The sequence below is a fragment of the Daucus carota genome, chromosome 1 (genome assembly GCF_001625215.2).
Source record: "Daucus carota subsp. sativus chromosome 1, DH1 v3.0, whole genome shotgun sequence".
Taxonomy (NCBI): domain Eukaryota; kingdom Viridiplantae; phylum Streptophyta; class Magnoliopsida; order Apiales; family Apiaceae; genus Daucus; species Daucus carota.
In genome coordinates, this window is record NC_030381.2 from 6,228,577 (window position 1) to 6,252,179 (window position 23,603).

Here is a 23,603-nt window from a genome sequence, read left to right on the forward strand (position 1 = left end):
AACAAATTTAGGCCTTGATAATTCGTGTTAATATTATATTTCTCACAAAATTCTGTTCATTTATAGCAAAAAGTATGAGCCCGGCCCAAAGAAAATATATGTCGCCTCAAATTATTAATACTTGTTTTTGAAGATAAATTATTAATACTTGTTATTAGAACCGAATATTGAATTATTTAAAATTAGCTTCTTGACTCGTGCTTCAAGATGTTTTTATATTTCTATATTATTTGATAAACGAATTGGTGGTTACTTTTCCTAAATTGAGATTATTTATATTGTCGAATTAAATTTAGCTCAATCTTTATTTGTTTGTTTTTAGTCATGTTGATATCAGTTATAAATCTTTGTTTTTTTGCCATTTCAAATTTCTTTCAATAAATAATTATCAAAAAAAGAAAAATCTTTCAATAAATACGAAATTGGAAAAAAAAAATTGATTTTTTAACATGCGCTTGCTATTCCGAAAACTTCCTTCCAAGATATTCGAAACTAAAAAAATAAATTTATATTTTAAATTTGGAACTCGATTTTTAAAAAATTGATCGGAGCGTGTATCAACACTTCCATTTGAATTATCTAAAATTCGTTATCTTGATTTCTTATTTAGCCACACAACGAGTTGTTTGCCTCACGAACCACAAATATCCGTTGGCACTAGAGAGAAAAGATTAAAAAATAATTGAGGTGCTAACAACTCTCACTGGGTTTATTCTCTTGGCATCCACACTTTGTTGTTTGCTTGCATTTTGGACCATCTTTACTTGCCTTTCCTTCTTTATCAAATATCTGGTTCTTAGACACTGTTTTGTGTACGTTTTTTATTTTAACGTTTGGCTCTCTTTCCTTTCATGTCACTTTTTGCTTTCACGCAATTGTATTTTTCTTTGATTGATCAACTACTCTGTTGGGCCGCATGTGATCCACGTAACTACTACATAGAAGTATTGAACTGCTTCATTAAGGTTGCTAAGTTAAGATTAATCCAATAACATATATAAAATCCACTTAACTGCAACATTTTAAACTTCGGTTGATCCACAATTGACAATTCCATGTTGCTACTTACTAGAAGTTGCTATGTATATGGCAAATGGAACCGAATTTGAATAAAATATCAATATGAATATATGATGCTATTTTTCGGATTGATTTTTCAAATTCTAATAAACCAAAGAAAATGTCAGATATATCAAGATAAAGACAAAATGGTGTACTGGTTATAATTTAAATGACGATAATGAATCCTCCGCATTAACATTAATCTTTCTAATTAAATTATTTTAAATTATCTCATAATACTTGTTTATTTTTGAATTCTGAAAATATATTGACATTATTCCAAAACTACCTTTGTTGAGAGTTGTATAACAATTAATGAGGGTTGAATAAGAGTCTACATTTATTAGGACTACAAGCGCAAAAATATTATCAAATTAATATTTTTTTAACATGCGTAATTTTTTAAAAAGATACTTGTATTTATAATAGGACGGAGGGAAGGGAGTATGACTTTCATTTTTGGAACGGAGAATCACATCACACATAATTTCTAGTACTATTGTGCATTAAATGTATTTTATGTGCATTAAATGTATTATATACGAAAGTGATCTTGATATAAATATGTAGGCCGTTGTGTACTTTATCTCGTAATTCAAATATGTGTCACTATCAAAATTTCGATTCGTAATTGTCTTGAGAATAAATGTAAACTTGGCACCTCATTCACCTTATTTTAAAAGTTAAATATAAATTAATGACAATCTGTACTTGGTTCGAATAAGGGAAAGCCGGTAGTATTATAACTTATACAGCAGAATAATTTAGAATAATAATTTATCTGTTCTTCATGATTGAGACATATCATTAAGCTAATAATCTACTCCATCTGTCTCATTTAATTGTATACGTTTCTTTTCAACTGTTTGACACGCATTTCAATGCTCTTATAAAATATAGTTCCGTAACTTATTTTTGAGATTTTCTTTTTCTGAATAAAAATAGAACATTCAAACTTTAATTCAGAAAAAGAAAATTTTAAAAATAAATTACACAACTACACTTTACAGGAGCATTACAGTCCGTGCCGCGTCCCCGTCCCCCAATATATACAATTCAGAGGGACGGAGGGAGTACTCTTTAATCATCTGACTCAAAAATAATATGTAATGGTTGGTGATACACGAATAAACTGCTCCCTCCTTCCCCTTAAATGTTCATTTTGCATTTTGAGGAGTCAAATTGACCAATTTTTGACTAAACATTACAAATTATCTACTCATAATCTTTAAAATCTGAAAGTTGCATATTAAAATAAAATAAATATACTTTTTATTGATATAATTTTTATTATTTTTCTCAATTATTTGATACATGTAAAGTTAAGTCAAAATAAAATCAATTTGACTGATCAAAAATCAAAATGTACATGTAAAAAGGGACGGGAGGAGTATATTAATAAACTATACCATAGTGAAAAAAAAACGAAAAACTAAATTCAACTTTATTATGTCGTCAAAATGATGTGACGCGTGGCACAATCTGAGCCAACCACCAACCTCAATCTACGGCTCAGAACAATACGACGGTTTGGCCTTAAGTTAGACCTTCTCACAGAGGATCACCCTACACACACAACTCCGCTTTACACAGACCTCTCCGCTCTACAGAATTAAACTGACGGTGAGAGTCGGCTCTCCCCTCTCCATGTCACAGCTGTATGCGACGTGTCATCCAGCCCAAACGACGTCGTACGATCAACCAGATTTCTTATTTTATGTGCCTCTTCCACTTTAATACAATACATACAAAAACAGAACTGTATATATCTATAGCTTTTGTTCACACACAATGGGCTAGTCTTGCTTTCAATCCAAGTGATTTCTTATCTTTAGTCCTCACTTTTGAGAACCCATCCAGAAAACCCTAAATCTTGGAGGCCCTTTTGATTTGAAGCACTAATTTTCTAGGGTTTGTGAGGAACTGAGTGATGACCTATGATGTGAATGTGGAGGAAGGGGGTCAAATAGAGGTGAATATTGATGAATTGAAGGGTGAGTATGTAAATATGAGGGAAGTAGAGGGGCAACATGGGCAAAGTGAAGGAGGAGTGGGAAGTAATAGTGATTCAATGATGATGACTAGTGGGAGATGGTGGTGTTTGATTTGGTGGTGGGCTAAGCTTATTCTTTTGATTTTGTTTTTGGGGGTTTTGGCTGCTGTTTTCTTTAAATGGGTTGGTCCTTTTTTCATGGATAAGGTATTCATCTACTCTGTTTCATTCATATTAGTTCAGTTTAGTTTAGTTTTGTATGTGTTGTTTGTTTGAGTGATGATTTGTTTAATTTGATGTTGGAAGTCTGTTGTGATGCTGTGTTTTGGACTTTGCGATGCGGGTTTTGTGTTAGAATTAACATATTCACAGTAATAGTGTAAGATGGTGGTGATGTGCTGGATTGTACCTTAATGTTTATGCTGTTCTTGTATGATCCAGCTAGCAAGAACATATTGATAGGGAATGTAAATTTGGACATGATTGTTCCCCTGATGGAACTTTCAGGCTCTAGAGAAAAAGCCTCAAGCTTTTTGTTTAAAGAACTGTTATCATGCTGCTGAGCTTTTTGATGCTGCTGAGCTTTTTGATCAGGAAGAATTTGCTTCTCGATCATTCATGTAGAAGATGATTGTTAATTGGATCAATAATTTTGTATGTATCTCGAGATTTGATTTAGGAAGAAGTTTCAATACTGAATTAGCTACCAGCCTACTATTAGGTAGAAACCTGAATGCCACTCATCATGTCTAGAGGAGCCACATTATTATGATTAATTGTGTGTAAAGCTTGCAATGTAGTCTAAATAGGGACATGGCCAATTCTTTACTACCTTGTCCTCTCCTTTGTATTGTGAAGCTATAAATGTATCCGGTTGCCAAAAAATGTTAGTTGCAAGCATATATTTTCCTGTCTCTTTAACAAGTATGCCAAAAAATGTTAGTTGCAAGCATATATGTTCCTGGCTCTCTAACAAGTATGCAGATTGGTTAAAGATACCTGCTTTCTAATGGATGATATTTTTTATTTTTTTTGCAGGAGATTGTTCCTATATTAAACTGGGAAACCACTACGTTTAGCAAGCCTGTTTTAGCAGCTATAGTTTTTGCATCTGTGGCATTATTTCCTGTTATTTTCCTACCATCTACTCCTTCCATGTGGGTGGCTGGGATGACATTCGGTTATGGTTATGGTTTCCTGCTTATCATAGGTGGAGTGACTATCGGTGTGTCACTTCCATATTTTATAGGTCTCCTATTCCATAATAAAATGCAAGTGAGTACATTGCTAATCCTAAAATGATCAAATTTCTTTCGAGACAAAATTGGAATCATTTTTGTTTTATACAAATTCATCTTACATCATTTATTTTTATTATAGGAGTGGTTACAAAGATATCCGAAGAAAGCCCGTGTCATAAAATTGGCTGGTGAAGGAAATCAAGTTTATCAATTTCAGGCTGTAACACTGATTAGAATTTCTCCTTTTCCATATATTGTATTTAACTACTGTGCTGTGGCAACGAATGTGAAGTATATACCTTACTTGTTGGGTTCAATGGTTGGAATGGTGCCCGAAATCCTTGTTGCAATCTATACGTAAGTTTTCTTTTCTGTTTGAACTTTGTATATATGCACCAACTGTCCCTTATGTGTAAGTAAGCCATGCTGATTCTCTGAGTACTCTTTATGTCATGCATAGTACTCCCTCCGTCCCATAATACTCTTCCTGTTTCTCTTTATCACGTTTGCCAACGCACACTTTTGATCGTTAATATCTTTAATTTCGTATTAGTATTAAATATAAAAACTTCATCATATTAAAGTATTTGTAAATACGAATCCAACAAATCGTGAATATATTTAATCTTATAGATTAGATGTAAATTAGTAATTTATCTCATGTTATGAACAGTCCCCGCATATCAAACGAGAGAAGTAAATAGAAATGGAGGGAGTAAAACTTATTGTTTGCTTCCAGATTTGTGCTGTATGCACTTCTTTGATCCTCCTTGATAGTTACTAAGCAGGCTTGCATGATCATAAAAGTACTTGCCTTCTGAGTTTGTCTAGTGAATTTTTAGTGAGAAAATAAATAAGGTATCTGCATGCCAATTCCTGTTCCAAGAATTTAGATAGAATTTGCTTATATGTTTTACATTATGAAACTCACATTAAGTAGGATGAAGACTGTGTGTTACTATAGGTGCAAGCAGTGGCGGAGCCAGACAAAATATTCAAGGGGGGCACGTTTAATTTTTCGATTATTCTCAAAATATGTTACTCAATTAGTTTTACAAATTTGAACAACAACTACTACAAACTGGAACAAACAGACCTGGCTAAACATTCTACCCTTCAAATCTTATTTAAAAACCAACCTGCTACCACAACTGATTTAGACATACAAATCCTAGAGAAGCATGACCATGCTGAAACTACTGCTAGAACTGAAATAGACTGAAGCTGAGATGATTTCATGGAGAGATTTAGTAATTTATCCGGGACACAAATGACAAAAATACGAGTATTACTAATATGTGGGGCCCACAAAGGGAGACCTGTGGGGGCACATGTCCCCCCAGGCCCCAGTGTGGCACCGCCCCTGGGTGCAAGCAGAGTAATTTTACAAAGCTATAGAACTTTTTAACCTTTTGAAGTGTCAAGGTTCAAGAACATCAAGAACAGCAGTCAGTATATTAGGATGCTTTGATGTATATGAATGAACTCGTTTAGTCAAGTCTACAGTAGTGTGCCAGCTTTTGAGTTGATGATTATAACAAGATGGGATGAGCTTCTTGCAAGATGCGAAGAGCTTTTGTGTAAGAGTACATAATATAATTTATATCATGTTAAAAAATTAAACGAGATCTTTTTTATCAATGGTCATATAATTATGTACATATATCATATACAACTAGTTATGAGCAAATGTAATGATAGTCTAGTCAATTTGAATAGGATGATTGTTCTTGGATGTTTCAGGTTGACTTTAGTTGTCATTTGTCACGACCATTATGTTTAGAAAAATTATAACCCGAGCTGACTATGACAACCTTCTTAACAATGGCCTAGCGCGCGCGCGCGCACACACACACACACACACATATATATATATATATATATATATATATATATATATATATATAAGTACTTTTGTTTGTAAAATACCTTATTCAAGGAAACAATTCTTTGTATACGCAAACAAGGGTGGTAAGCATTGTTAAGGGATGAGTTTTTAGGTGTCATAATAAGGCTAATTGAGAGTCCAGATTATATTTGTTTGAATTTTATGTTGCCAACATATAAGGATGGTTCCACATCAGGTATATAGGGTTCTGCAGAAAGTATTTTGACTTTGCATTTGGAGGTTTAGCTAATTTTACGGCTGCATAATAACACAAGTGTGCAGGGAGTGAATGTATAATCAGCATTTTCTTTTATGTTTGGAAGAGAAAGCTATCTGACATTTTTACTTTAATTACCCTGCTGGATATTGTCATATTTTACCGTCATAACTTACTAATCTTGTTTTGTTTGCAGTGGCATAATGATAAAAACTCTAGCTGACGCTTCAACTGATCAGCGCACCCTCTCAACAACTCAGATCATCTTCAATGTTTGTGGCTTCTGTTTAACTGTGACTACCACTGTCATAATTACAATCTATGCTAAAAGACGCCTAAAGGAATTGCAAATGGAAGAAGAACCACTGTTACAGTAAGTCTCTGTGATTATGCTCTCACTTCCTGGACCAGGTTGGGGATCTCAGCCAACTGATAGAATTCTGATTCTGTGCATAAATTGGATGATTTTTTTTTGTCTATATCAGTAATCATGGTGTATAGATAAAATTGTGAGGGAAACAGTGGAAACCAACATCTAACATGAGTGTCTTCTGAGTTAATATATATTGATCATATCGATTTTTATTTCTTGAATCAACAGTATATTTCTTTCGTACAAAGTCCCCGTTACACACCTAAGATGTCTCGATATCTAACCCAGAGTTTCGGATAGTCTTCCCCTCCCAATAATATGGACCCATTGCCCTCGAAGTTCTTTTACATCTTGCGCAAATCAGGTTGCGGTTGTGAATGTTATTGCACACGTGTGATTAGTAATATGACAATGAGAATTTCTGCTATAACAAAAATGTACTAATACATTAAAATCTAAGAATGAGATAATCTTGCTCCGGCCAGAAGAAAGTGTTGTTATAATCTTGCGCTGATTGAAAAATCATAGAATGAGGTAATCTTCACATAATGAGATAATCTAAATTCTAGAATGACATTTTTCCGCTGAAAAGAGTCTGGTAAGGGCCTCCAAGCTGAGTGCTAAACAGCAGCTGCAGAGCTATACAAAAACTAGCTAGAATCAGTGGTATACACAACTGGTAATGCAGTGTTGTACACACGGGGTGAAGTTGATGTTTCTAATGCTGCGTCTAGTCTATTTCCACTACCAAAACTGACTAGTAGCAGACTCAATAATTTGTAGGACTTATCCTGAATCCCTGAAACCCAATTAATTTTGTCCCTCTGTCAACCAGGATCCACAGGCCGTATTGCTCGTCGATATAGTATTATTTTGGACAAGTATTTATATTTTATTTTCATCAAACTTTTTTTAACTTCCCTTCACCATTTTGTTCTTAAATTTCCTTATAATTTTGTTCTTAATTTATTATTTAAATTCAAAATTAAAATTAAAAATGTTGATGATAATATATTATTATAATAATTATATATAAAATGATAACTCAAATTTTAACTATACGTAGAAGTCGGTTGCATCACACAATGATACAAAAATATAGAGCATGTATGTATAAAAATATTTTGAGACTTTTATCGACTCTACCGCGCTATTTTTTCTGCTCTAGTTTTCACCTGCAAAATTATTTTATTTTGTAACGTTTTGTAATACATTCAACAATTTTACAATTTGATGCGGTTGAAATTGACATATTTTTTTATCATTATAGAAAGTTTGTAATTGTGAAATTAATATTAACAGATTTATTTAGTCGATTTAGAATATGAATGAATCAAAAAATTTAAAATCAAAATGTATATGTTAAAATGACTTGGATCAGATTGGACAAGATTTTCGCTCCATTAAAAATTTACTTCCATTCACACAGACTTGGATTGAGGATCAAATATTTTGTCCCTTCACGGATCAATCCAAATCTAAACATGTATCCAACTTTATTTTAATTTTTGAAATTATCTATCCAATTCTTTTAATAATTGAATCATATATTTGATTTTATAAATTTGTGTTCTCTTCATTCCATCGTTAATATATTTTTTAGCTTTTCATTTCAAATTAAGTATTTTTCCTCCTCATTTAACGTGTACGTGTCAATAATGTTTAAAAAAGGAATTTAACCACTATTAAAAATTCGAAATATGAATTAAGAAAAAAGAAAAAAAAGAAGGGATAGATAGTATCCCACAAGCATTTCTTCTGCCAGCAAATTCTGCTGGTCACGAGAATACAAAGAAATGATACACACACTCTGCATTAAATTAAAAAGACTTATACTAAATAAATATAAGTTCCATTAACGGATCATATCTGTCCCTATTACTTTCCAAACAAAAAGTTTAAAATTTTGCGCTAGCAGTTTGTCTTTTGTCATCTCTAGTCAAAAAAGTATGCGAAAACGAAAGGACCATACCGAAAACTAGAAACAATAAAACAAGTTCGAAAGCCCAAAAGTTGTGGCACTTGGCAGCTAACAGCTAATAACCGATAGTAATTATTAACACTCGAAACTTTTCTTCTTGGTTGTAAATAAAGAGCAGTAAAAAAATACTCCATGACAAAAAAGAAAATGCAGTAAAAAGGTGAATTTTGGATTGCGATGGACTGCTGGTGCCCGTTAGCATAGTTGGTGAGGTTGGTGAACGGAATAAATGCTTCAAACTAATTAGGTTGTTCACTTAGATGAAATGGAATGAGGGGAGAATGGAATGAAAAATTACATAGAAATTTTATGGAGAAAGAATAAAGTATGAGCTAATAGTGACTAAATATGAATGAGTTAAATTTTTTTGTGATTAAGATTGTAAAGAAATATGATGTATAGATGGAATGAGCATTCCTTCCAAAACATGTGGGATAGAATTCTAGTTAAAATAGTAGGAATGGAGTGATTGAAGAAATGAAAATTGTATACATTTTTTTTTATCAACACCATTTTTGAGTACAAAATTCATTCCATTTGCCCTCCATTCCATTCACTCCAAGTGAACACAAGCTTAGTGTTACGGAGACGGAGACCCTGCATGTATATTTCAGAATTCAGTATGCACTTGTCGTGACATACCAACGATAGTAATATGCGTTTAATGAAAAGAAATATTGGACGTGAAAAATTTTAAAATAATAGTATAATTTTCAGATGAATGAAATTATAACATCTCTGTGTAATATTTTTTTTCCAGCAACTCATTTTAGTATATGCTCGTCATTAGTTAAAAATAGGTCATCACTTGTATATGTTAATACGAGCACAGAGCCACATATTATATTTCACTTCTGTATTTTAGATATAAAAAAACAGTCCCTATATTCGGATTATTTTAACTAAGTACTATGTCGTATCATTGCGTTTATACCACTTCGGTTTAAAACGGACAATATTACTGTAACACTGGTACCCGTACCTCCCTCCAATAATGAATGTTGCTGTGTTTACATTGAAAATTTTCAGTACCTCATTATTTGAAAATCCCCTTCTTGCAGAGACTAGAGAGTACAGTACCCCAGATGTTCAAGCTTCAAATTTTCACGGATAACATTGTACTCATCTGTAGCAAATGCTTGTCAATATAGACAAAATTTATACAGTAGGTGAATCAGAGAAACTTGGCAAATTTTGAAGATAAAAAATACTTGGGATTTTCTGTGGTGTGCCCAAGGGCACACAATAGTCCCTAACTCCAATAAAAATACTCATTTTTATTGATGGATGAATAATAAATGAGAATGGCCCTCCTGCATTCACATCGACTTCACCAATCAGAATATGCCATTTTTATAGAATTTAGTGATTATTGTGTGCCCTTAGAAAAACCGAAAATACTTTAACAAGATCATGACCGAACCAGAATTGTAAATGACCAGAGACTAAATTAATTTTTATCACCACAAGACAAATTAGTTATAAGAATATGATTAGAATGCTGTCCCTGATTCATATAAAAAGAATTACTCCCTCCGTCCCAATGAATTATATACATTGGGATCGGACACGGAGACCATGAAAAAGTGTAAGAAATGAGTAAAGTTATATGGAAAGTTGGTAAAGTAGTGGGACCCATATATTTTTTAGAGTGATTGACACTTTGCACCCCTTATGTTTAGGCGTTTTTTCGATTTGGTCTCAAACAATTTTTTTTGGCAATATGCACCCAAAAATTTGAAAAGCGTTTCGTTTTGCACCCTTTTGACCACTCTCCGTTAATTGACCGTTAAAGTTAACAGATTTCAGGTTTTCACTTTGCACCCCACAGTTTTAATTTTTTTTCATGAGTATTATGAAATATTTTTTTCCAAAAAAAATATTTTCCTCAAGATCGTCGATGACCTAGTGAAAGGCCTCGTCCTCCCTTCCCATGATCAATGCAGAATTGCAGATACATGTAAGATAAACATTCCAGTTATACAGTACATAAAACTACTACATGACTGGTAGCCAACAGATTAAATGATTTTCCACTGCAGAACTAAGTTAAACAAAGCCATCAAATTAACATACTTGAGAAACAAAATCGCACCAAATACATGATAAATTAACTTTCATCTAGGAATCACCATTAGCAAATTTGTTCATAGAGTTTATGTCTGCTGCTGCTGCATTAAGGATGATTCGGAAAAATGCCCTGCTGCCGTAAAATACCCTTGCAACGTCTTTTTTCTTCTCAACTTCTACACTGTTGTTAAGGTTTTGGATCACATTACCTTGGTTGTCAGTTTCCGGCTTGTTGAGATCCATTGGGAGTTTCAATTTCTCCAGGGACTCGGAGAATTGTTGCATGCTCCTCATGTACATGTCAACAATTTGTTGCTGCATGGTGGATTGTTCAGCTTCCAGGTTTATATTCCCAAGCGGAGCTGACAGTGCCTGAGTAACAAATTTGGCATTGCTGCTTTCTTGAACATTGTCTTTGGAACTAGGTATATTCGCGTCTAGTATTCAAGTCCTTTTCTTGATGTTGCAGTGTCTGGACAAGCCGTAGGCCTTAGTGCCTCTTTAGTGATCGATAGATTTGGAGAATTCAGCAGACCAACAAGAGGATGACTCTTCTTCTCCATGGAGTCACCAGAGTTTCGGTCATCAATCAAGCTTGTCATCGTAGAACTCAAGAAACCTGAATTCTGAACACTGCCGTTGGGAGATAGAGATACATACCCGTTGTCATCAGATGAAATAGCAGTCATCTCGTAGTCATCTACAGGTTGATGTGGTGCACCAAGGCGGAAATGAACCAGAATTAACCAGATCATGTCTCGACACAGAACCATGTCCTTCTAAACTGAAATACTGAGTCACCATCTGCTGATTCTCTCTAACTACATTGACGTCTGGAAATTCTATCCTCGAGTACTCAACTGGATCCAACACCACTTATAGAATATAAGAGTCTTGAAGAAAATATTTTTTTTTGAACTTTTTTTTTCAAAAATACTCATGAAAAAGATTAAAACTGTGGGGGTGCAAAGTGAAAACCTGAAATCTGTTAACTTTAATGGTCAATTAACGGAGAGTGGTCAAAAGGGTGCAAAGCGAAGCGCTTTTCAAACTTTAGGGTGCATACTGCCAAAAAAAATTGTTTGAGACCAAATCGAAAAAGCGCCTGAACATAAGGGGTGCAAAGTGTCAATCACTCTATTTTTTAATAATAGATTTGAGATAGTGGAGTAAAGTAATGGGTGTAATAGTGTTTTTATTATTATATAATGGAGATAGTGGGAGAATGTAGTAGGTGTAATAATGTTTTATATTATAAAAAGTTGCTATTTTGGAAATGTATAGAAATGATGGGACATCCCAAAAAGAAAACTGTATAGAATTGATTGGGACGGAGGGAGTACTCACTTAACCCGTAAATTAACATTTGTTCGGAAACCGGACTCTTTATGAATTTTTAAGTGAGGTTATTGAATTAACAGCCTTTCAGACATAGATCCGAAAATGTCACCCACGGTCCACGGAGGCTTTTGTAATAAAATTTCACCAACCCTCCAGCTGCCACTCTCTCCTCTCTCTTTTCCACCCAAGCAAGGGCACCTCTCTCCTTCACTACTTCTTCTCTTAACATTTAATTCTTGGGTCTCTTCTCAATTCACATCCCCAAACACACCTTTATTAGATACATTCACTTCATTTGTAAACCCCAGCTCAATTCTTTCTCCAAGATCACTTCTTTTCACACTTTCTTCACTACCCATCTCAAAAAATTCAATCTTTTCACTACCCATCTCAAAAGATTCAATCTTTTTTGCTAAACAATGGCTGCATTGATGTTATCAGTTATAAGTAGATATAACTGTATTTTTTTAGTATAATTTTTTGAGGGTTTATAATGTGTAATGCTGAATGTGGGCATGAAAATATCTGTCAAGTACTTTCTTTGTGTTATTAGCTTGCTTGTATTTTATTTTGGTGTAGTTTCTTGTGTTAGTGAAAAGGAGATCTTGCTGCAATTCAAGGGTAACATTTCTAGTGACCCTTTTGATAGTTTAGGTTCTTGGGATTCTAGTAAAAGTCCTTGTCAAGATTTTAAAGGTGTTTATTGTAATAGTGATGGGAATGTGTATAGAATTGTTCTTTGGAATACTAGTTTAGGTGGAATCTTGTCGCCGGCCTTGTCTGGTTTGAAGTCTTTAAGGATTCTTTCATTTTTTGGAAATAGATTTACGGGTAATATTCCATTTGAGTATGGTGAGATTGATACATTGTGGAAGATTAATGTTAGTTCAAATGCATTGTCTGGTTTGATTCCAGAATTTCTTGGTGATTTGCCGAATATTAGATTTCTTGATTTGTCGAATAATGGATATAATGGGGAAATTCCTTCAGCTTTATTCAAGAATTGTAATAAAACAAAGTTCATTTCTTTTTCTAGAAACAGTCTTTCTGGTTCGATTCCTTTATCTGTTGGAAGTTGTTTAAGTCTTCTTGGATTTGATGTATCATACAATAGACTAAGTGGCGGTTTACCTTCACAAATTTGTGACATTCCTGGGTTAATGTCCCTATCTTTGAGTAACAATGGGCTTGTGGGAAGTGTTCAAGATCAAATTTTAAAGTGTAGAAGTTTGGAGTTTTTGGATCTTGGTACCAATAAGTTTGCTGGGTCAGCCCCTTTTAATGTTCTTCAATTCAGCAATCTTACTTATTTCAATATTTCATACAATGACTTTTGGGGACAGATTCCGGAGATAGAATCTTGCAGTCAAAGATTAGAGATTTTTGCTGCCTCGGGAAATGCTTTTACAGGGCAGATACCAGGGAGTATCAGCAAATGCAGTGGCCTAAAGGTTATTGATTTAGGATTCAACACACTGAGTGGAAGTATTCCACCTGATATTGCCAATTTGCAGAGACTTTCGGTTGTACGATTGGGTAACAACTCCTTAACTGGGACAATACCTGCAGAGTTTGGAAATATCCAACTTCTTCAAGTTCTGGACTTGCACAATCTCAACCTTGATGGTGAAATTCCAGATGAGTTGTGCAATTGCAGGTTTCTTCTAGAGCTGTAAGTAAAATCACCTATCCTTTATCTGGTGTTCATTATCATCTTTATCCATATTTATGCATCACTCTAAATTGTAAAATGATTAATTCATTAAATATCACGGCAGGGATGTGTCTGGCAATGCATTTGAGGGTGAAATTCCAAGCAACCTATATAATATGTCATACCTTGTCAACCTTGATCTGCACAACAACCAGCTAAATGGAAGCATACCAACAACCCTCGGAAATTTGTCGAATCTGCAGCTTTTGGATCTATCAGAAAATTTGTTATCTGGGTCGATCCCATTGTCTTTGGGAAATCTGTTAGAGTTGGCTTATTTTAATCTCTCCTACAACAGCCTTACCGGTATAATTCCTTCCGTTCCTGCCATTCAGAAATTTGGAGCATCTGCATTTTTTCACAATCCAGGGCTCTGCGGTTCTCCTCTGATATCCTGCTCAGGCACCCAAGCAAAAGAAAAATCCAGTTTGTTGAGTGTTTCTGCCATTGTTGCAATTGTTGCAGCTGCAATTATCCTCGCTGGTGTTTTACTAATAACTATAATAAACATAAAGTCTCGCAGGAAGAGTGGTGAAGCTGCTGCAGTTGTAGAGAGTACCCCCCTGGGTTCAACGGACTCAAATATCATAATTGGGAAGTTGGTCCTGTTCAGCAAAAGTTTGCCCTCGAAGTATGAGGACTGGGAAACAGGCACTAAAGCTTTGCTAGATAAGGATTGCCTGATTGGTGGGGGTTCAATTGGAACAGTGTATAGGACAAGTTTCGAAGGTGGGATATCAATTGCAGTGAAGAAGCTTGAGACTTTAGGCAGAATACGGAACCAGGAAGAATTTGAGCAAGAAATTGGGCGTTTAGGAAACCTCCGACACCCAAATCTTGTTGCGTTTCAAGGATATTACTGGTCTTCTAGCTTGCACTTAGTATTGTCCGAATTTATTTCCCATGGAAATTTGTATAACAGTCTTCATGGAGTTGACCATCCTGGAACTAGTTCTGGAAGTGGTAATAGTGAGCTGAATTGGTCTAGGAGGTATCAGATTGCTCTAGGAATAGCAAGAGCTCTTGTGTACCTTCACCATGACTGCAAACCTCCACTTCTTCATCTTAACATCAAGTCTACTAACATACTGCTAGACGAGAGCTATGAGCCAAAGTTGTCAGATTACGGGCTAGTAAAGTTCCTTCCTCTACTCGACAATAATACATTTACAAAATTTCACAATGCAGTTGGGTATGTTGCACCAGAGCTGGCTCAAAGTTTGAAAGTGAGTGACAAATGTGATGTATATAGCTTTGGAGTAGTCTTGTTAGAGCTAGTCACCGGAAGAAAGCCTGTGGAGAGTACACTGGCTAATGAGGTGGTTGTTCTGTGTGAATATGTTAGGGAGTTGATAGAGAGTGGATCCGCTTCGGATTGCTTTGACAGAAGCTTGCGCGGTTTTGTTGAAAGCGAGTTAATTCAGGTTCTCAAGTTGGGATTAGTATGCACTTCTGAAATGCCTTCCAGAAGACCAAGTATGGCCGAGGCCACGCAGATTCTCGAGTCCGTAAGGTCTGATCCGAGTTCCTAATAACTGTACTGGGTGGAGAATGTAAAAACGTAGCTTGTATAGTTATTAGCACTGTCAAGATAAGGTCATAATTCATCCTTTGGGACAGAATTGTGTTAGTGAAGATGGGATCATGGGATACAATAACTTATAGTTCATTACAGAAACCACATTCTTTTGTATTTACTGTAAACTTATTTCAATAAATTACCGCCATCAATTTTCACTGTAATTGTTGCTAGAAGAACCCATAGGTCTTTTTTGGTTTCTCGACTGGAAATGAAGAATAACAAGAATTTCTCCGGTTGTTCAATACGTTCTTTTTTCTTGTGGAAAGAGTTCTGCTACATATCTTGGGCAAGATCATCACTCATCACTCTCCGATTAATTAAAAAAATCCAATTAATCATCAAAAAAAAAAAAATCACTAATTTATTAGTTACACTCCAATTTAACTTAAAATCCCTCCGATGATCATCAGCATGTCAACCAATTAGTTTCGAATCCCGATTTCTACGACCATGCTTTTAAGACACAAACATGCATTCTGAGGATAATGAAAACACACTATGGCAAAAAATAGTGAAAGATTTATACAAGAACAAAAAAAGAATCAGTCATAATCCCATAATCCCTGGTGTAGAAGTAGCTGCATCATAGCACCTTTTACTAATTCACCAAGTAACGAATATAAAATACACTACTAAATAACTAAATATCATGCCTGCTTCAACGATAGATGCCTATACAATCTTCTTAACTTGAGCTGGGTGGAACAGATCAGGTAATGAACTGCGCTGAATAAAGGAGGGATGCACAACAAAAAATACTGTCAAAAGGCACAGCAAGCGCTATTGATAACTCTACCTCGAGGGTCATTGTGGTTACCTTATCTCGCCATTGAGCTTGACTTTTAACTGAAACCTTTTTTTCAGGTAAAATATTTAGCAGCAACACAGAGCATCATGCTTTAAAATCATAAGCATCTAAAAGCGAATTCACTGACAGCACTTTGCTATTTAAGACAGGCTGAAACCAAAGTCGTCTTGAACTTGAAAGCCAGGAGCCACATCCAAAGTCCTCGAAAGAGGCCACCCGTCCAGTATTTCTCGGTACGTACTTGAACAATTACATTTTGACAAGGAAATTACCTGCTGCATATTAACTGTTGGATTTAAAGGATTCTGAAACTCTCCGAATGCGGTCCATAACTAAAGGAATGTCTTCTTCACTCAGTGTAGCAAAACAAAAAAGGAACCATCCTGGTTCTATACAATGACAGGAGGACCCAGGAATTACATTAATTTTTGATACGTCTAGCAACTTCAACCAAAGTTCAAGTTCCCCCTTTTCGTTATATGAGCGAAGAAACCTGCTGAGGTCAGCCCAACAAAAGAAGCCTCCGCTACTTTTTATGCACTCTATACCCAACTGCTTCAAACTGGTCACAAAGTTGTAATACATCATTTGAAGTCTTTCTCTGTTTAACTTGATAAAGTCCTGAATAAATCTTGTATCTGAGAGCATTGAAACAAGCAGTCGCTGAGTAGGAGCTGAAATAGATGAGAATCTTGCTAGTTTTCTGGAAGCGGCAAGGACTTTCTCATTGTAGGAATATAGAACCCCAACTTGGAAACCAGGAAGGGAGAGGTCCTCTGAAAGACCATAAACTATATGTACTCTGTTTTGGTCAAAATATTCTGATTCGATTATTTCTGCCATGCTGACAAACTCATCATTTCCATGAGTGGATCCTGCTAACATTTCAATAGAAATGATATGAAGGTTCTTTTCTTTGGCAAAGTCCAAGAGGTCATAAAGTTGTTCCCTATTAAGCACACTGCCAACTGGATTTGACGGGTTAGAAATTATAACTCCACGAACTTTGAAACCACGTTTCTTTGCTTGGCTAAATGCTCGATCAAGAGTTGTCATACTCAAATTAAAGCCGTCTGCACTGCGACAAGGAACAGGTATAATCTCCACCCCTGTACGCCATTTGACATCCATGTCAAGTCTGCAAATGTCTTGCATGTTTAGTTCCTATATATGACAATTGACAATCACTAAAAACAGAAATATTTAAGGTTTCAGTGATGAAATTTACTCCGGGTAGTAAGGTGAGGGAACTAGAAATGCATTTCCCGAGTCAGCCAAGCAGAAACTAAGAATCTCTATTGCAGAGGTAGTACCAGCTGTCAATATTATTTGTGATGGGTCAAATGACACTGATCTACCCATGACCTGGGACATGAATCCTGCCACAGCCTGCAATACTGGCAAAATTAGCATATTAACTGAAATAGTAATTTAACATGTTACTATATTAGAAACTCAATAGTGGTTTAACTCTTATAGGAACTATTTTCATCTATTCACCCAATGTAAAATAATGGCAAGTCCAGATTACAATCAGTAGGCTACAGGTTATGAAGTCGGATTGGTAAAAATCACCAAAAATGAGTAACAAGATATTATCATATTAATAATACAGCAACAAAATTTACATTGAAAGATATGTAGAAAACAGTGATGTGAGTGCCAAAGCACAGGGACTGTGCATATAATATCAAACTTAATGCTTTTTTTAAAAGCCCCCATCATCCTCTACGGAAAATAGAGTATATAAAGAGTTTTAAGGAAATTCAAAGTGCAGATGTGATAGCAACTGAAAATATGAAGAATAAAATTTACAAGTCAGCTCATTGAAATATTAGTAAAAGACAAGAATAAAACATTCAATTGGGTCTAACCATTTTAGATCTTAATATAGCACCCCTAGCCCCCGCCAGAAGTGCAAAGAAAATTGAATGGTTGAGAAAAAACTTTGCACTATGATGTCGCACACTCGACATTTCATAATTCGGTTGCTTTCTACTGCTAAAAGCTTTTAGGTAACATGTTCCACCAGATTCAAAGGAATCAGAGCCATAATTCACTGGGCATGGGGTCAGTTTCATTGTAACATAAAAGTGAAACTTAGAAGCATATACTCAAGTACTCACTGATGTTTTTAGTTAAAGAAGGGAACTGCTGCCTATAGAGTACCCAAAAACAATGTTCAGCCCACATCAATAAATTTTATCACAAAGTAAATTGCTCAAAAACAAGCCAAACATACATAGCATCAAGTGAAATGTTAATATCTTAAACGGAATTAATAACTGAGAATCTACTAGCTATTGTGAGAGTATATGACTACACTACAGATTTTGAAAAACGATAATTTGGCTAGTAAAGATGCTTACACTAACAAACTTGGTCCATCAAAAAACATAAAGCACAAATTTATAAAAAATCTTACCACTTTAAGTTCCGCTAGCCCATCAAATGGTTGGTAAGTAGCACTCCCAAGTATATCCCCTCCAAAAAGTAAACCTCCATTTTTCGCCAGCCAGTCTTGGACTAAATCCAATGTTAACTAAAATAACCATAAAATACCAAAATTTAATTAATCACTCCCAAGAAACAGCAAGATTTCCATTTCAAAATTTTCTTACCTATTCAGCTCAAAAATTCATAAATCTCAGAATCTTTTCCTAAATTATAACATCATAATTTAACACACAGAGAGATATAGAAAGAGAGGGGGGGGGGGGGGGTAGAGAGAGAGAGAGAGAGACGGACTCTGTTATGAGGCAACCCCAGCTGAAAAACACCATCTGGGTTCTCCAATCGATGAAAAGGGTCATCAAAAACCCTCCTCAACCCCACAAAAAACGGCCCCTCATCTTGCTCAGACACCCAATTAGCCCTAGCCCCCACATGAGCAGGCCCCCCTCTCGGCGTCAATAGCGAGCGAGACTGAACTCTAATAAGCCCAACCCCCACCTCCCCGTTCTCCGGCGGCGGAGACTGGCGGCGGCGAGAGCGGTGGCGCTGGTAAAGCTGAAAACAGTAGAAAAGAGCACAGGGAATGAGAGAGCCGAGAACAAGACCACCGCGGCCTTGAACTACGCCTTGCAGAGGGACTATGACCCTCATCGCCGAGGTGGGTTTGTCGTCGGTTTTGTCGCCGGTGGTCGGAGAATTTGTCATCGGAGTGAGGACATTGCGGAGATGGATCAAACGGAGAAAGCAAGGAGTATTGGTGCTGTGTTGCAGAAGCGAAAGTAGAGGCTTGTTTTTGTTTGTTTATTTATTTGTTTGTGTCTATGCCTCTACGGTATACTAAACGTTTAAGATTAAATAATTCTGAAATTTTGTCTGTTGGTACAGTTTTGATACTTATATCTGAAATCTCAATGTTCTGTTACTTCTGTACTCCCTCCGTCCCTATTTATCTGTCCACTTTGAAAGTGAAAATTTGTCCCTATTTATCTGTCCATTTATACTTTCAAAACTAATTTAATGATAGTTTTTCAAATATATCTCCATAATTTCAATTTTCAAGGCTTGACTTATTTAAAATTTGGTTGAATTCATGTTTTCAAGACATAAAGTAGGGGTATTCCACCATTTTCAAAATATTAATTAGAGGTATTTAATGAAAAAGTTCATACAATCAATTATTCCTTGGTATGTGTTTTTTTTTCCAAAATGGACAGATAAAAAGGGACGGAGGGAGTAACATATAAATTCAAAGGGTTTGTCTAGTGTGTGCCCATGGGCACATGTTAAGCTCAAAAATCCATGAATTTGGAGGGTTTTGATTGGTGTGATTGTTGTAACTGCAGGGGGTCCACCATTATTAGGGAGGGTAAGCCAATCAAAACTCTCCAAATTTATAGGTTTTAGTGCTTAGCATGTGCCCATGGGCACACACAAGAAAAACCGAAATTCAAAACTCCTCCGCTCTCTTTTTTTAACTTCTCCATACAATATACTCATTCCGTCTCATTTTAATTGTTTTTGACTTTTTTACATGTATTTTAAGATGTTAAAAAAATCACATCTAAACATAATTATTGTTTATAAAATTTATATCAAATAAAAGTTTAGAATCTAAACTTTAATTTGATATAAGAATTAAATCTTTTTATTGAGCGTAGATACTATTTGTTTACACCTCAATATACGTGTCAAAAAGTCAAACATTAGTTAAAATGGGACAGAGAGAGTAACTTTTTATTTATAGAAATAGTTTATATATAAAAATTTATGATATTCATATTTTGGAAAAACATTCAGTCAAATTTTAGTTGGTTGCAATCATCAATATACTTATATAAAGGAGAAGCGAGGGGCGTGTAGGTGGCGTCTCTCACATCGCTCCGTTTTATTTTTCTAATTTTCTGGAAATTTTGGATGAAAAATATCAAAAATTAGAACTACCTTTTTTAGTTTCGGGTATATTAGAAACAAGTTTCAGAATCTGATTTTGTTTCAGATTATTTATGGAATATAGTAGCTTGAAAGTTTTAATCTGATTTTGTTTCAGATTATTCAATTATGGGAAAGACAGATTATTTATGGAATATAGTAGCTTGAAAATTCTAATCTGATTTTGTTCAGATTATTTAATTATGGGAAAGAGTAGCAAACAAGTCTCTCTCCACCTATAAATACCCGTATAGATCGTAGGATTTTGGATCATCTAAACACAACCTCCTCTCTCAATACCACAAACCTACCTGATAGTTCTCTTACTCTGATTTTTAAAGGAAAAGCGAGGGGCGTGTAGGTGGCGCCTCTCACATCGCTCCGTTCTATTTTTTAATTTTTTTGGATGAAAAATATCAAAAATTAGAAATACCTTTCTCTTGCTCGATTTATAACTCGGAAGTGTCGTTCTTCTGCAACGATAAGTGAAGGTTGTTACAGTAAAGGTTGTTGCAAGAGTCGACAAATCCAAACACGGGAAAAGAATATAGTCTTGACAGGATATTGATGGTTGATGTCAATAAATTAACTATTAATGATGTATGTTTGTAGGTTATTCTTTTATAATATTTGTTTTGTTCATCGGACATGTTTGTTGTTGTTAATTTTTATATTATTTATTTTGTATACATGAAAAAATTATTCATGCATTATCTGTTTGCTCCGTTCAAGCAACTTTTAAGAGGGTAGTTATATTTAAGTTAAATGTTTTTGTGCACAATCAATCTAAAAAAATTGGAGGAAGGTGACAATGTAAGAACATGATTATTTTTCAAAAAAAAAAACAAATAAAATTAAGATTCGTAATGCTTTAAATTGTTAATTATATGTATAAATTTATTTTCATTTTTCACTGTGAATTATAGTCTAATTTTGCAATTTTATATATTAGTATTTGTATTACATCAAGATTTTTATAATATAAATTTATTTTATCCTACAAATATTAACTTGAAACATTAATATACCTTTTATAGACAATCATAAAATTATTTTATTATACAAATATTAATATTAGATCATTAATATAATTTTTATAGGCCGCCGCAACGCGCGGATTCTCAACTAGTTTACAATAATTACGACTGATGTTGCATATAAGTTATATTGGGACCATTTGGTCGAGAGTAAAATGTTTCTTGGCTAAAATAATTAATAAACGATTAAATTATTTTGAAAAAAAATATAAATAGTATGATGAAAGCTAGCCTTCTCAATTTTTTATAAGTGTTTCTGACTTTTTATAAAAACGGGTAAAAAAGAAAACAACCTGAAAATGTCAAACAGACACATTATACTTTTTAAAAAATGGTTGACAACCCATTATATTTTTATTTGAAAAACTCTGCGATACGTATTTTCATAATTTTATCTTAATGTTTCATATACTTTCTCATATTTGTAAAAAAAAAAAAAAAAAAACTCTCATACGGTTCTTTTATTTTATTATGATATATTTGAATAAATGTTGCATTAAGGTTTTTGTTCAAAAAGTTACATATCAGTTTATAAATGAGTAACGTTCTGTTATATACTCATAATTGATGTATTCGAGAAAATATCGAATTGATAATATGATATTTTTGTTAACTTATAATTATAAACGAGATATTTTTTTATGAGTGGCCGATTCTATCCATCAAAATAAAAAAAAATTGATAAAAAGTTTTGTACATGATATTATAAGCGTTAGATGCGAATTCACATCAGTGCATTTAATTGTTTTTATTCAGAATCTATGTATCTTCATTATTGGAATATTATGGCTTTTTTTATTTTCCACTTCTCTTAAAACCGACACAAATTTAAATATTTATCTAATTCCATTCAAATAATCTTATTACAAACACACCTTAATATATTAACTACACACCGTAATATATTAACTACTCTAAATAAACACACACTGTGAACAAATATTCCGCATGTTTTGACGTGAGTCGAAACTTGTTCTCTGCTCGTCATTATCATCGATAACAAAAATCCAAAGCTGATGCAAGGCAAGCTTGATAGTATTATTTTGACACTGATGTTTAAGGCTGGGAATTCATAGATTCCACAACTATGCAACAAAGGCCAAAAACACTGCTGTGCTGTGGGTCTTTGACAACTTCTCTGCACTTGGAAACCCTTTTAGCCTTTTGGCCTAAAATAAATTCATCCACCGTTGAGGTCAATGTTGGTTTAATTTTCTCGAGTGCAATCAAACAAATATTTGCTCTTCTGTCATGTTTTTATTTTTTGTGGTGGAGGAAAATATGACTTGGGTTTCCGATAATCCAAATATCCGATCTTTTGTGGCCATTTGGCTTTAGAATATTCACTCAATAGAAAGTGCATTTCCGTGAAGTTTCATCCAACATCCAACATCTGACTCCTTGATATTAACATATAAAAAGGAGAAGTAATTCTAACACATGGATAGCATAAAATAAAAACTTTTTTAACTTACAAATTTACAAACTTTTTTTTTGAATTTTTTTTATTCTCCCAACCTGTTATCCTTAGCTATAGAAAGTATATATGTTCAAAATTATTGAAAAAGGTCACAATTTTAAAAATAACGCATAGATAAATCGTGCATTCAACACATTTGAAACTGGGGTTCAACATTGAGGGTAGAACATTAGTTATCATTGTGTCGAATACATTTATACAAATGCTTAAAATATACCTCTGAGGGTAGGATCTAGAAATATAAATATTGCTTATATAATAAGTTTAACTTAGTTTTTACATTGAAAAATTAGTTTATGTACTTCTCCAACACAAATTGAAATGTTCGGGATCCCCCAGATTTTCAATAAAATAGTAATATTTATAGAACATCATTCGGAAAATAATATGTTTTATAATATTTTAAGTTATATTTTATTTGCGGAACATATAT

At 34.3% G+C, this 23,603-nt stretch overlaps 4 protein-coding genes across 4 annotated transcripts; 2 read left to right on the top strand and 2 right to left on the bottom strand.

The window, feature by feature from the left end:
- Positions 1-2,632: 2,632 nt before the first annotated feature.
- LOC108222244 (uncharacterized) lies at positions 2,633-6,995 on the top strand. The gene is made up of 4 exons (XM_017396193.2): positions 2,633-3,262; positions 4,094-4,330; positions 4,436-4,653; positions 6,598-6,995. Exons 1-4 carry the CDS (start codon positions 2,993-2,995, stop codon positions 6,776-6,778), a joined length of 906 nt encoding a protein of 301 aa, XP_017251682.1. The 5' UTR covers positions 2,633-2,992; the 3' UTR covers positions 6,779-6,995.
- Positions 6,996-10,876: 3,881 nt separating this feature from the next.
- LOC108216952 (uncharacterized) lies at positions 10,877-11,598 on the bottom strand. Its single transcript, XM_017389816.2, has 2 exons — positions 11,361-11,598; positions 10,877-11,262 (listed from the first exon to the last, which is right to left on the bottom strand). The coding sequence occupies exons 1-2, from the start codon at positions 11,596-11,598 to the stop codon at positions 10,877-10,879; spliced, it is 624 nt and encodes a 207-aa protein (XP_017245305.2).
- A 582-nt stretch (positions 11,599-12,180) lies between these two features.
- LOC108209716 (probable LRR receptor-like serine/threonine-protein kinase At1g12460) lies at positions 12,181-15,704 on the top strand. The gene is made up of 2 exons (XM_017380781.2): positions 12,181-13,838; positions 13,945-15,704. Exons 1-2 carry the CDS (start codon positions 12,667-12,669, stop codon positions 15,410-15,412), a joined length of 2,640 nt encoding a protein of 879 aa, XP_017236270.1. The 5' UTR covers positions 12,181-12,666; the 3' UTR covers positions 15,413-15,704.
- A 257-nt stretch (positions 15,705-15,961) lies between these two features.
- LOC108205308 (1-aminocyclopropane-1-carboxylate synthase 6) lies at positions 15,962-19,590 on the bottom strand. Its single transcript, XM_017375221.2, has 4 exons — positions 19,019-19,590; positions 18,696-18,812; positions 17,499-17,659; positions 15,962-17,408 (listed from the first exon to the last, which is right to left on the bottom strand). The coding sequence occupies exons 1-4, from the start codon at positions 19,427-19,429 to the stop codon at positions 16,553-16,555; spliced, it is 1,545 nt and encodes a 514-aa protein (XP_017230710.1). The 5' UTR covers positions 19,430-19,590; the 3' UTR covers positions 15,962-16,552.
- Positions 19,591-23,603: the final 4,013 nt, after the last annotated feature.